The sequence below is a fragment of the Muscardinus avellanarius genome (genome assembly GCF_963383645.1).
Source record: "Muscardinus avellanarius genome assembly, chromosome: 15".
NCBI classification, from domain to species: Eukaryota; Metazoa; Chordata; class Mammalia; order Rodentia; family Gliridae; genus Muscardinus; species Muscardinus avellanarius.
In genome coordinates this window covers 53,496,782-53,511,655 of record NC_137801.1, presented here as the reverse complement: position 1 = coordinate 53,511,655, position 14,874 = coordinate 53,496,782, and the positions used below count along the sequence as shown (strand labels likewise).

The 14,874-nt window shown below is 31.4% G+C and overlaps 1 protein-coding gene across 2 annotated transcripts in view; it reads left to right on the top strand.

Moving 5' to 3' along the window:
- FANCL (FA complementation group L) overlaps positions 1 to 14,874 on the top strand; it is a gene marked incomplete at both ends in the record, with an annotated part of 84,043 nt that overhangs the window by 41,031 nt on the left and 28,138 nt on the right. The window contains 3 exons of one of the 2 annotated variants that reach the window (XM_080711795.1): positions 1,161 to 1,257; positions 6,125 to 6,193; positions 10,572 to 10,616. In XM_080711795.1, the coding sequence (XP_080567921.1) occupies positions 1,161 to 1,257; positions 6,125 to 6,193; positions 10,572 to 10,616 (211 nt within the window). The remainder of the gene's footprint in view (positions 1 to 1,160; positions 1,258 to 6,124; positions 6,194 to 10,571; positions 10,617 to 14,874) is intronic. The other variant, XM_080711796.1, reaches the window with a different exon arrangement.

Genomic DNA, 14,874 nt, shown 5'->3' with positions numbered 1-14,874 from the left:
GGCCTTTTTTACAGATTATATAAACACTTTCATCAATTGATAGAGATATTACTTTTTCTTTCATTATAGAACATTGTATCTACTTCTGATTTAGGTTTATTTTTCATTGAGGTGTTTCACAACTTTCTTGTTTAACATTTATTGAAATTGCTCCATTTTACCATTATACCTGGTCAGTAACTAAATGGTATATTGTGATGTTAAAAAAAATGTCACCTAGGTTAGGAGTCTAATGTTAGTTCTCAATTGTAATAGGTCTATCAGTCTGGGTGGTCAGTTGCTCAGTACTCTTTAGTTTTTATCTTTATAAATTTATAAAAACTAATTATTGTAAAAGTATCAAAATTATCCACATGTCCAGCTATCTAGTAAATACATTGCTAAATTTGAACCATTTTGGCAGTAGCTTATGCTACTCAAGGGTCCATATTTTTAGAGAATGATATATTTCGAAGGATATTGGTTTGTATTGTAGAAAATTTATGCATTTAGAGCAACTTAAAGCCAGAACTATTGTGTCATGCTGTATGTTTAAAATATTAGTCAGTCATGAATATATGCCTAGATTAAATGTCAGAAGCTATATATCATGCAAAATGAAAATTTCCTCTTAGAAGGAGTCCAGATTGTATTTATGCTTGTACAGCATTTTGCTCAGAGAATCAAATTGAGTGTATAAACTAAAATTAGCCAGATTTTTGTATAGTAACTGTATTATTAATAAAGGAGAAGTTCATTGAGAAGAAAAATAAAGGAAGAATAAATGTCTCATGCCAGATGAAACTACAGAAATGGATCAAAGAGTTTGACAGGAAGTTTAATGTGTACATAAGTAGAGGCTGACAGAAACATGCTGTGTGTGCCAAAGGTTCCAGTGATGGAAAACCCAAACATAGTGCTCACTGACCACAGCATGAGCCTTGACACACACTGTAAATAACCCAGAGATCTATGGCTGCATTAAGCACCAGGCTGGTGTATTAACGGCAGTAAATCTATGGCAGCAGAAAGAGTTGGCATGCAGAAAACTCCTCTGATTACTTTTTGTAATGGATTAATAGTAATATAGCAAATATTTGCACTTCAAATTCTACCATCTTCACCCCCTACTCCATGACAGCCCACTTCGTGTGATCAATTTTTTCTTTTCTACTCAACAGACTTGTATATGTGGATACTTCCTTCAGTACCATCAAGTTAAAAGCAGAAGATGCTTCTGGTAGAGAGCATCTAATCACTGTCAAGGTGAAGGCGAAGGTATGTGCCTTGTTAAACTTTTACTATGGCCAGGAAATACTTTGAGAAATGAACTCTTCAAATGGTTTCAATGAGTACTAGTTAGCCTAAAATTATATGTATAAAAATTGATTTTGAAAGCCCTGAAACAATTTTTTTACTAGGTTTCCAAAAGCCTAGATTCATGTCAAAATTTGACAAAAATGTAAACTTTATAAAGTACTACAATTCAGATTCAGCAACCTCAAAGTATAATAAAATTGTTTTTGTAACATCCTACAAAGAAGAGTAAATGCTTCCACTATTCCAAGTAAATTACTCCTGAGAATATCTTTTCTTATGAATTACTTTTGTAGTTCTATCTTTGGCTCCTCCATCCACCCACTAACAAAGGCATATGAATATGTGCATTTTTATTTGTTTGTTTTGGCTGAAGTATTTTTAAAATAATTTTTAGAGGTTATGCCTCTATTTCTAGAGCACTTGTAGTCCCTTTTACTATAGGATTTGTAAGTACTCATTAATGTTATTGACACAAAAATCTTTATTTTTGTTTCTGCTTTATATTTTAGTTCAAGATTATGAATTTTAACAAATTAGAATGAGTAAATTAAGCATCTTAGTCATTTACTTGTAATCACAGAGGAAACATTAGAATTTGAAGAAAACCAGGATAGCCAACTTTTTTTTTATTGTTCCTAGTAGTCATCAATCAATTCTATTTCAGAAGATTGTAGTGATGAAAAGATCAATCGTGTTTGTCCTTTTTAAAAATGTGTCTGGCATTTACGCTTTCCACAAGAGAAAATTAATATATAAAGCTGTACTGGGTGACAAAGAAAAGTTGATATCTTATAGTGGCTCTGCATCAGACAGTTTGAGAAATGACTTATTCTCTTCCTCTCTCACAGACAGAATATTTAGGTATAATTGTAAGACCCATAGAAGTGTAGAAAAAAGAGTGGGATAGAACTCTTATTTGTAAAAGATAATAGGTGATTATTTTCATTTTAATGAAAATAATCTTATTTTAGTAGTATGCTTTTATTAAGATCTGGAGAAATCTGTCTTAGCCCTTCTAACAGCACAAGCTTCCAGTGGCAGGGTTTCTGTACTTTCCTTCAAATATTTATATTTTGTGTGTTGTTATTGTTGCTATGAAGACCTTTATGAAAGATTTTAAATATATTTTGGCCTCATTTCTACAAGCTCTTACACTTACTTATGAGAGAACACTTTCAAGTACATGCTGCCTTTACACATAAAACTTTTATTTTTCTCATTATTTAATCACATGTATTATATATATTAAGGGGCTGAGTTTGAGGAAAGATTTTATTAATATAAGTTGGATATTCATTTATGAATGTCATAGTATTGAAAGTGAGGATGTAGCCACTAATATGACACATTGTCTTGTTTTCTGTACCTTTTCAATATAGATGATTCTTTTAGTATTTCTCTGAAAAAAATATTTTTCAGTGTCAGTTCTGCAACATGTTTAGTTGTCAGTATCATAAACTATTTCTAGTAAGAGAAAAAGAAAACTTTGAGCTGGGAAGGAATTAGGGAAAATTTTGTTTATGAAAAAAGAGCTAGGAATTAATCTTGGGTGTATGTGATTTATTAGATTCTTTATTTGTTCATTAAATTCAGCTTTATAGAGGCCAAAGTTGTTATTGATATTTACATTTTTTAAGGAATTTTTGGGTGGGCCTGGGTTATCGGTTAAAACATGAATAGCTGAAAAGTATTTGTAAAAAATACATAATGCCTTCTTCATTGAAACTTAAGTTTAAAGCTGAATTTTTTAAATCTTACAGCAGAGTTATTTTTGTAAATGCACAAACCTTTATTTCTTTGTTTTGCCATATTTTTAAATGCATTTGTTTTTTTTTTATATTGTTGAACATAGTATCTTCCAATTCTGTGAATGACAGAAACTTACAGAGGAAAAAGACATAATTTGGAATAGAGAACTCTTTTTAATAATAAGTATTTAAATAAAAAAGAAATATAATAATGAAACAGCTGGATTTTATGGATTTTATAGGTGTAGTTTTTGCAGCACCTACAATGCATCCTGTAGTATGGAATGAAATTACCTTTTCTATATAAGAGAAGTAACACAAAGCTTCCTCAGCTTTGGCCAAGATCAGAAAAATCATAGATGTATATCAGAGGCTGAACACTTTTTGTTCCAATTTGGATGTATTTAGTGGGGGGGGGGGTGGAAGTCTTACTGTTTAAATGGTCTCATCTGAACGTATTTGGTTAAAATTTTTCTTAAAATAAAATCTAATAATAGAATCTTAAAATAATAAAATTCTGTAATAGAATCTTAAAAATATTGTGACAATCACATGTACTTTATTTTATGTAATTACTTGTTTGTAGTTGATTGGGTTGTTTCAAGGGAGATTTGAGGGAATTTTTTTTATTAACACATATTGAATATACAAATGAATGGGTTTCAGTGTGATATTTTCATGCATGTATATGTCATATTTTGATATGTACCCTCTCTAACCCTCCCTTCTCCCCATGTTTGTTAATTTTTCAATTAAAATTCCTTTGTATGAAGTATTATTGTCAATAGGAGTTCTAAAATATATTTTTTCCCTTTTTTTTATTTTTGTTCTAGTGATTGAACCCAGGGGCATTTTATCTCTTAGCTACACTGCAGCCCCTTTTATTTTTTATGTTGAAACAGGGTCTCACTATGTTAATGAGACTGGCCTCAAACCTGCGATACTCCTTAGTCTCCTAAGTACTGATATTACAGGCATGTACAACTGCACCTGACAGGTTTTATAATTATGTAAAGTATATTATATGAACAAAATTTTTCTTGCCTATAAATATAACACATATTACCTGTATTCATTTAACTTATAATAGATATGTAGTAAAGCCACCCATATTTGGATTAGTCCAATTTATTATACACATATTTGTATATTTGCATAATTACAAATATAAAAATATATTTGAAAGATGTTATCTCACAGACTATACAGTGGATTCCTTTGTGTATGTAAGATGTCATATGTACTATAATCTCCTTTTTTATTTAACTCTTGTGGATCTCTTTCCATGTCAACCCCTTTGTACCATTTATTTTCCTGGGTCCTATTTGAATGTAGGTTGTTATTTTCTTTCAGCGTAATGACTTGTATATGTACTTAATGACTTCTAAGGCAACCAGTATTTTACTTGGTATATCTACTCCAAAAACCAAAAGCATTTTATTAACTTTTTACTCTAGATTGATAATTCACTTAGGTTAGTTAATATTGTTCATTGTTATCATCTCTGGATAACAATGATAAGATAAATAGCAGTAACTCAGTATGAACTAAACTTTCCATTTTTGACTTAAGGAGGGATCAAATGTGCCATAATTATTTTTAAAGAATCCTGACATTTTAGAGGAAAAGATTTTGTAACACATTCAGTTGAGTTTTATCACTTTTACACGTGTAACAGCTGGAAATATTAAATGATTTGACCAAGATCACACAAGGTAATCAGCAGTAGTGGAACCCAAGAGAGCTGAGGTCTTTGCCTGCATTTCCTATGAGTAAATGACTTTATGATATGATGTACAAATTTTTTCCAGGGATTGACTCAGTTATCCTCAAAAGGATACCATCTGATATTTTGAATTGTTTGACTTCTTTACTATTTTAGAATTTAAGCATTGTAGTATTTTATATGGTTTTTCATGCATTTGTCTTTGTGTTATCAGTTTTACATAGCCAGATAACATTAGTCAATATACATTCATATTGTTTCTTTTTTTTTTTTTTTTTTAAATAGTACTGGGAATGGATCCCAGGGGCATTCTATCTCCTTCTTGTCTCAGCCTCCCAAGTACTGGGATTACAGAGTGCTTGCTCTCATGCCGACTAATATTGTTTCTTTTTAGCTAACTAATCATGGTAGCAAAATGTTAATTCTTTTCAGAGTATCAGCTTTGACTTTGCTGATGTTTAAGTACTATAGTGATATTGTTTTTTATCATTTTGCATTTTCCAGTGAAATCATGAAAGAGATTGAAAAAAGTGAAGGCTGAGAACTTGCTTTAGTTTGTTAAGTGAAAGTTTTTTTAAACAAAATTTCTTTCAATTAAGTTTAGCTTTTTATTGGAAATGAATGTTTTTAATTATATGTGACTTTACATGCCAGATTGATTGGATCTTAGTATTATTATGAAATAAAATTCTCTAATAAGAAAATTGATTTTAAGGATGCAACTTTAAAACCTGATTTGTTCTTATGACTTAACTATTGCTTTTTATATAACTAATTGAATAATTAATTTTCTAATATTCACCACCCTTGAAAATATTTTCCTGCTTAAAACTTAATTTTATTTTCCTTATTAAATCAGAAGGCATTTCATATTTTTATTTATCTTGCTAAAATAATTGCTTTTTATAGAAATTTATTTTTAAATTGATAGTTATATATAATCATTCCTGTGCATATCTTGATGTTTTAAGCAGATATTGACAATTTGAATGGTGACTGAAGGTATTTGAGATTGAAATAAATATCAACTAGTTTGATCTCTCATTTTAAAGATGAACTGAGGTCCAATTTGATTCATCCCTCAAATCATAACATTAGAAGCCAACCTGATCATGACTTAGAGTAAAAAACTGTTTTGGCATGCCAAATTACCAAACTTTATACCTCATGAGCATAAGGTTATCTTAATCAGATCTCAGCATCACTGTAATAGTAGAGTCAAAATACGCCCATATAGTATGTTTGCAGTTACAATAATTTTCCTTATATATATATATAGGTTTTTCTAAGATACCTCCTGTGAAATTGTCACTTTGAAGCAGAAATGACCAAGTTGTATGCTTTTTCATAGTATCCTGCAGAATCACCAGATTGCTTTGTGGATTTTCCTATTCCATTTTCTGTTTTCTGGACATCTCAGGTAAGCTCTTAAATTTCTTTACAGTGTATATCCCTTTTAGTCAAGTAGCCATTATAGATATAAAGTGATCTCTTTTTTTCATCTCTTAAGCATTCATTCATAAAGATCCTTCTATACAACTTCATTCATGTTTCTAATAATGTGGCCATTTTCTCTTCTTCACTTGTTCTCACTCTTTCTACCCATATCTGTATGCACCCACTCACACTTGTGCACATGCACACTGTCCAGCCTCTAGATTTTTAAGTTTCATTTTAACTCTATTGATATACATTTTTTAAATATTTAAATCATAAAACAACTGTTTAGAAAGCATAAAGCAGTAAGTGGAAAAGCGGTTAGAATTTTTCATACCACTAAAATTCTTAACACTGATGACATTATATCAAAATCTCAATCAGAGAATAATGATACTCAGTTTTTATGGTGTTAAAATGTTTGAACTTAGTTTGTTCTTAAATTTAGACTATGTATATTTTCACTTTAATATTCTTCAGTATATTCATACTTGGAGTAAAAGATTTTAGAAGAGTCTCCTATTTCTGTTAATTTAGTTTCTCAGTACATTGATGATATCTAACAAAGTGTTTTTATTTTTATTATTTTTATTTTTTTATGGAACCCAGGGGCATTCTACCTTTGAGCTACACTCCCAGTGCTCTTTTTATTTTTTTATTTTGAAATAGGGTCTCACTGAGTTGCAAAGAGCCTCACTAAACAGCTGAGGCTGTCCTCAAACTGTGATCCTCCAGTCTCAGCCTCCCAAATGCTGGTATTACAAGTGTGTGCCACCATGCCTGGCTAAGAAAGTATTGTTTAGAAGTGTATTTAAAGTGTAACTGTAGTTACTGGGTGATACGATAGTATGATCCAAGATTTTCATGCATGTGAGGTTTTTTGTTTTTTTTTTTTTTAGGTGGTATGGGGGGTGAAACCCAGAGACTTCTACCCCTGGGCTATATTCCCAGACCTATTTTATATTTTATTTGAAAACAGGTTCTCACTAAGTTGCCGAGAGCCTCACTTAGTAGCTGAGGCTGGCTTCGAACCTTTGCGATCCTCCTGTCTCGGCCTCCCAAGCGCGGGGATTACAAGCGTGTGCCACTATGCCCGGCTGCATGTGATTTTTTAAAAGATATGGCAGAATGTGATTACTTGAATTCATAGATTAGTCTAATGATAAGCATGATCCTTATTTCACTGAGTAAACTGTAGTAGTTGATAACAAAAAAAAATTTCTATTTTTAGACAGAAAACAGTGATTTTTTTATAATATCACTAGGTGGATGCTACTCATGATTTTGTTAGGAAATTTTGATGATTTAAGTAAAAATGCATGTTTATATTTTAAGCTATACATAAATAAAAATCATTATATATGAAATTAGTCTACATTTTTTAAAGTTTAATTTAGAAAAAGCATTACAAGATTTAGTCTTATAAAAGTAAAAGTATAATTTTAATCATACATGCTTATTAAAAATCACACTAAACCTTAACATGATGTATCATTACAATGTACCAATAAAAGTCTATTTAAAAAATCATTGTTCTTTTCTTTAAAAACAAAGAAGTCCTATTTCCCCCAATGGAAATTAAGAAGCATGTACAATAATGAGAGGATGAAGGAATAAAAAAACCTGTGATTTTCTTTACTTACTTGATGTATGTTAGAATTTTGTAAATAATGCATTGATATTTTTTCAAAAATTAGAATTTTATAATTTATAATTTATATAAGTTCTTAAAATATACATTTTCTACTTGGCATTGGAAGCTTTATCTTTCTGTTTTAAAAAAGTGAGATCATGCTATTGCATGTATTGTATCTAGGTGGTTTTACTCTGTCCAGATGTTTTCTATATACTTTAACATTTATCACAATTCCAAAGTTGAATTGTATAGTACTGATGAGTTTCTCAGTTTCTTTTCCCTAATGTAGATGAACTATATAATTTTTCCCCGGACTTTATGAAAAAGTTTATATCATATCAAAATGACTTTGTGACTACTGGATTGGAATAACTTTGAGGATAATTTCTTTTAGATTTTGTATCCCTACTTAACATCAGCCCAGTACCTTCACATATAAGTGTAAGGTAACTATACTGTTAATTCAGATTTATGTTTAGATTTAATTGTAGTATGTTTTCTTTTTTGTTATAGTGCCAATAGAATTAATTAGTAATAGCTGAAATATTATAAAAATTTAGTTACATAATACAGTGAAAATTCTTAGCAAAATACAGATAAAATTAAGATAATATTTTTTCCACAATTCAAATTTAACAGAGATAGCTCTACGTCTCTCTCTGTCTCTTAAAATGACTGGGAGTAGCACAGACCCATTTCCTTTTTTTTTTCTTTCCTGTTTAATTTTCTCCCTTTTTAAAGAGAAATATGTCCCCCAGAAATTGATATTTGTGATATTGATGGATATTTTTTGCTACAAATACATACATCATATTTGCAGCTTTACTTTTTTACACAGTAGTTTTAGTGATTTATTTCTAACGTATTTATGTCTAATACATTTATTTAAAGTCCTGCATATTATTCCATTATGCCCATCAGCCAGTTAATCCCTCCATTGCCCATTGATAAGGTAGTCACAGCTTCTTTCTGGTGGCCTATGGTGAATACCTTTGCTTTTTTTCTTCTATATTGCGAAACTTCTTATATTGATTATTCCTAGGAATAAAAAAGCAGGATTGCAAGGAATGTTCCTCTTTGAGGCTACTAAGTATTGCCAAATTGCTTTCCCAAATTGGTTATGTAAGTTTAAAAAATTCCTGTTTAGCAATATCTAATTATACTTTTTCATACCTTCTCCAAGATTTAACCTGATCTTATCTGACCCTCATTTTTATCCAGAAGTGATAATCATTATGATTATGTTCATAATCTTTGACTAGTAGAAATGTATTTTCTTTTATTGTAAGTGTTCTTCATTTATTTTGGATACTAGTGCTTTCTTGGTTATATGAGATACAAATATGTTCTCCCTGTGAAGACATCTTTTAACTTTGTATATGATACATTTTGTCATGTGAAATCACATTTATCAGTCTCTTCCTTGTGGTTTTTGCTTTTTTTGTTTCAAGAAAATCTTCCTTATCTTTTTTTGAAAAGATATATTCCTATAGTTTGTAACAAGTTATAATTTTTTCAGTTATTTAAATGAAACCATAATCTAAAATTATACTTGCCTATATTATATGTGCTTATGTACAGTTTGGAGATGTCTTCTTTATTTGTGGCTGTTGGGATAATTTCAGCTTTTCTTTTACACAAGATGTTAACATTTTAAAAGTTTTCAAGAAACACTATTTACCTATAAGAGTCTGGCTGTGTATCATAAGGACTTAGTAATGGTACCAACAGTATTAATTCTTTGAGACTTTTAGATATGATTAGAATATTGGAATGTTAATTTTATATTTTGAAAGGAGCAATATGTTTGATCCTTTTTTATTGACTAGGTAGAAACAGTTCTGGTATTAAAGCAGTTTTTAGTTTTAATAGTTTTTAGTCAGTTGTGGTCTTTAAGCAACATGAATATTACTCTTCTAATGATAAAGTTATATTTAAGAGGCTGAATAGGTTTTAGATAATTTATTAAATTTTTTGTCTGCTCTTGTACATTATCCCCTTGGATTCAGTGTTTCTGGACTTTAAACTTGAAAGATCTTTATTTTCCTTTTTTTTTGTAATATAATAGAAATGGCTTTTGTGGCATCCATATTAAAAATGGGTAATTTTCCTTATGGTCCCTGTCTTCCTGCTGAGTTGATAATGTTTTGATGTATTTTTCTTTTGCTCTGATGAGAGGTCTGCTGCTGCTGCTCTGACATATTCATTTGGATGAATAATTATAACTTGCACAATGTCAAGCTGAAGATGGTAGGGTTTTGTGCGTCATGACAAGCCTAGTAGCCAGTGCAGGTGTCTCACAGCATGATCAGCAACAGCCAGTGTATTCTGGCTCAGAGGAGACATTTAGAGTAGTAAGAAATCAGCACCAAGGGCAAGGCTGCTGCTACCATTGCTGCTATGTTATGTGCCAAGGAAACACAAGTGCTTTTCAAAGACAAGTGTCTAAATACCTCTTTAGAGATATTTATTTTGTTTACCCAGGAAATTCTGATTTGTAGATTTTAGTACAGAATGTAAGTAAAAAATCTCTTGATTTTTCTCTCATTCTAATTCCTAACATCACATGTCCTATAAAATATATTGTTAACAATCTGCTACCTTTCATATTTTTACCTACAGGTCATATATATCAATACTGTTACAATACTAATACAGTGCACTGATTTCAAATTTTAAAAGCACTGGTATTATGGTTATAAAAAATGAAATTCATTTTTTCCAGGTCACTGATCAAGCAAAAATGGCTGTTAAAATTTCATTTCTACCTATAAGTATATCATTAAGTGGATATTTGTTGAAGTTTCCTTGCCACATGCAGTTAGAATTTTCACATTTCGTATGATACAATGCGTAATGTTCTTTATAGTGTTTGTATGTGTACACATATATCCATACATATATATGTGTGTATGTGTTTTATATATGTGTGTGTATGTGTATGTATATATATATATATTGAACCCAGAAGCATTCTACTTTTTATCTGAACCCCCTCAATCTTTTAAAAATTGTTTTTATTATTTTGAAAAAGGATTTCACTAAGATGCTGAAGGTCTCTCTAAGTTACTGAGGCTGGCCTTGAACCTCTGATCCTTCTGTCTTAGCCTCTCATGTACTGGGATTACAGGTGTTCAGCACTGTGCCTGTCTGGTCTTAATATTTATCATGGAAATCTGATGTTCTTGGAAAGGTGCCAAGAATGAAGAAGAGCAAAACTAATGATAAAGCCTCTGGCTGATAATCTGATGGAGAATGAAGAATTCGTAATTAAAGGAAACAGTCCTATTACATAGCAGGGAGCATAGTCCATTAGTTAGAGCAGCAGACTAGCAGTTGGATATCCTATGTTATGTTTACAGTTCAGCCATTGACTTAATTATATAATTTCAAACAAGTCACATGACTTCCCTTTGCCTCAGTTCATATAGATGAAAATTTTTTTCCAGATATGTTAAGAAAAATAAATGTGGTTTCAAACAAATATAGTGTGTCTGTTTGTGGAGGGAGCAAAACCTCTCAATTATCTACTGTAAGCATTCATGTAAGTTCTTTTGACCAACAAGATTGTAATTCTTTTTTTTATTTTCTATGCTTTGTCAGATAACAGTACTGGATTTGTTTTTCATTTCTAACTTAGTTAATTATGTAATACATTTGCTTTCTTGGCAGTCTTAATGTTGCTGCAGTGGTTTGGCTAAAAGGCTCAAAACAGAAAGTTCATTATTGTCATCATTATTATTATCATTATTATGTTATATGATAGAAACAGAATGAGGGAAGGAATTATGGGACTATTTGACTTGGTTACCTATCAACTAACTGTTTTACTTTTCAATAACTTATTTTTTTATGGTGCTGGGGATTGAACCCAGGGTCATACTACCTTTAATCTATACCCCTAGCCCTATTTTATTCTTTTATTTTGGAACAGGGTCTCACAAAGTAGCTGAGTGTCTCACTAAGTAGTTGGTTGAAAACCTGTTGCCCTCCTGTCTCAGCCTCCCAACTACTGGGATCACAAGCATGTGCCTCCATGCCTGATTTAATAACTTATTTTTAAAATACCATGCATTAATTTGAAAAAACTGATAAAAGCGGAGAGAGGGAAAATACAAATAAGAAATATTAAGAAACCAACTTTAATACTTTTATTTAAAATTTGAATCTCACTGGGTAATAGTTTTTAACCTGTACTTTGTCATTTAGCAAATTTCATTTTAAAAACTACTATTCATTTATTATTTCAGATAATTCTTAGCATCATTTGGGTCTTTATTATAATTTGTGTTTTATTTATCTGTCAACTCAATAAGTTACATGTTCATAATGTAGGAACTTCCCTCCTTATTTAACTTGTTTTCCTACAGGTTAAAATGTTCATTGCTGCCAGGCGTGGTGGCGCATTACAAGCATGGTGGCGCATGCTTGTAATCCTCATGCTTGGGAGGTGGAGACAGGAGGAACAATCAGGTTCGAAGCCAGCCTCGCTGGCGTAAGAGACCCTGTTTCCAAATAAAAATATAAAAAATAGGTGTCTTGGAGTGTAGCTCGGAGGTAGAAAGGTTTCCAAGAACCCCGTATCAAAAAAAAAAAAAAAAAATGTACATTGCTGTTGTAACTGTATCTTTTTTATTATATTTTGTATCTTATAGCATTGATATGGGCAAGCTATTAATTAAAATAGCTTTTATCAAAGTTTTACAAGAATATAACTTAAAAAGTTATCTTTACAAATTCTCTCTGTCCTCTCTTTTGATACTAGGATCAGTTCCAAAGCCTTGGATATGTTAGGCCAAGTGTTCTACCACTGAGCTCCACTTCTAACCTTTTCTTTCATATCTAGCTTCCTTCCCACTTATTTCTCTTTTTCCAGTCACTTTTTTTTTCTTTTGAATCACATATAACTGTTAGCTTATCCTTTTGGTATTTGTGTTGTTTTACCATCACTATAACAAATACCTGAGATGTTCAACTTATAAAAATAGATTTATTTTGGCTCACAGTTTTGGAGACATTAGTTCATGATTCCCTGAGTGGGTGAACTCATTGATTTTAGGTCCCTAATGGGTGGGGCATTCTTGAAGGGAGTACATGGTGTAGCATAATCATTCGTCTCCTGACTGAATGCAAGAGAGGAGGAAGGGGGTAGGGGGTCCCACTTTCTCATTGACATTCTCCATTGGAGACATGCCCAATGACCTAAGAAATCCTTCTACTGCCTCCCAATACTGCCTCTCTGGGGATCCTGCCTTTAACACATGGGTTGTTGGGGGCCATTTGGCATTTTTAAAAGTGTGTGTGTGTGTGTGTGTGTGTGTGTGTGTGTGTGTGTGTGTGTGTGTGTTGGAGATCTAATCTGGAGTGTCATAAATGATTCTAGGTAATTGCTCTAAATTCCTATTCCTTTGGAGATATTTGGGATCCAAATTATATTAGTATTGTAATTGATGTTTTTACATGCGCTAAATGTTCTCACATATTTTCTACCTTTTGTTTTGAGGATTGTTTATCATTTTCCCACAGTGGATAACGAATTTGCTCTTTTCTCTGCCTGTCCCCACTCAATACACATGCTTTTTAACTTTCTGTTTCTTACCAATAATTACATTGCAATTTTGATATACATATTTAATGTTATATTATTATGAGTATATGTGTACATTAAACAGAGATAAGCAGTATGAAGTTGCCTATAATTAAGTTTTCATTGCCACTCTGTTTTTTGTTATTCCTAGAGTTAATATTTATCTTAATGTTTTCATTTACTTCATTTCTAAATTGTGTATCTCATTCAACTCCCATATGCCTGTAGTTTATAAATGTTTTCAGTCAGCAGATGGACTTTGAATCTCAGTCACTTGCTAGACTAAGGAAAAAGATATCACTATAATTTCAGTTGGCTCCTAACATCAAAGTTGGGTAAAACTTTGTAGATTTGACATCTGTGCATTGTGAACACATGAGAAAATTCTGTTAAATGGTCAAACTCCAAACTTTTCCATGAATATAAGACCCAGAGACTTAGTTTTATGGAAAAGACTGTTTATCAGGTACTTTTAATACTACCTTAAAGTATGTATGTGTGTATGGGTGTGTTGCTGGGGATTGAACCGAGGGAAATTCTACCTCCAAGCAGCCCTGTTTTTATTTTTATTTTGAAACGAGGTCTCACTAGGTTTATGAGTCTCACTACTTGCTAAGTATAGATTGTAATCTGTGGTCTTCCTGTTCTGGGACAGCTTCCTAATATTGGGATTACAGACACATGCACCACACCCAGCAACAGTACATTTTAAAGGATTTACCTGTTGTTAATAAAACAGACTTTATTCAAGATCTTCATGGTAGGCTTTACTTAGCTGAACAACTATAGCATACTTAAAAGAGAACACAGAGTTTAAAATTCTGGGTTAAATCCTGTCTTGATTCTTAACTGTGTAACTTTGAATGAATCATTTTAACTTATTTTTTAAAGTGGGATATAATATTTGTCATAGATTGCATGTGAAAGTTTTTTTTGTTTTGATTTTTTTATGTTACTGGGGATGGAACTCAGGCATTCTACCTCTAAGCTACTCCCTGGCCAAATTTTTTATTTATTTTGAAGCAGGGTTTCACTATGATCCTGAGAACCTCACTGTAGCTGAGATAGACCACGAACCTGTGATCCTTCTGTCTCAACATCCCAAGTCCTGGGATAACAAGAATATGGCATGGTGCTTGGCTGAATGAAAGTTTTTTTGAATTGTAAATGCTACACAGAGGCATAAAGTGATGTAGGGAATCAGTGCAGTTTGTGTAGTAGTGAGCTCTTAAATAGAGTTAATATAAACAAAGAAGTTTCCATATGCATTTATGTTATATTTATTTGTATCTATATACACATACATCTATATACACATACCTAATAACAAATAATTGGTCTTCTTACATATTGAATTATAAATACTCTTAATATTTTGAAGACATTTTTATTATATGTAGTATCAAAGATATCATAAGTATCATAAGATGTTCAAAAAATA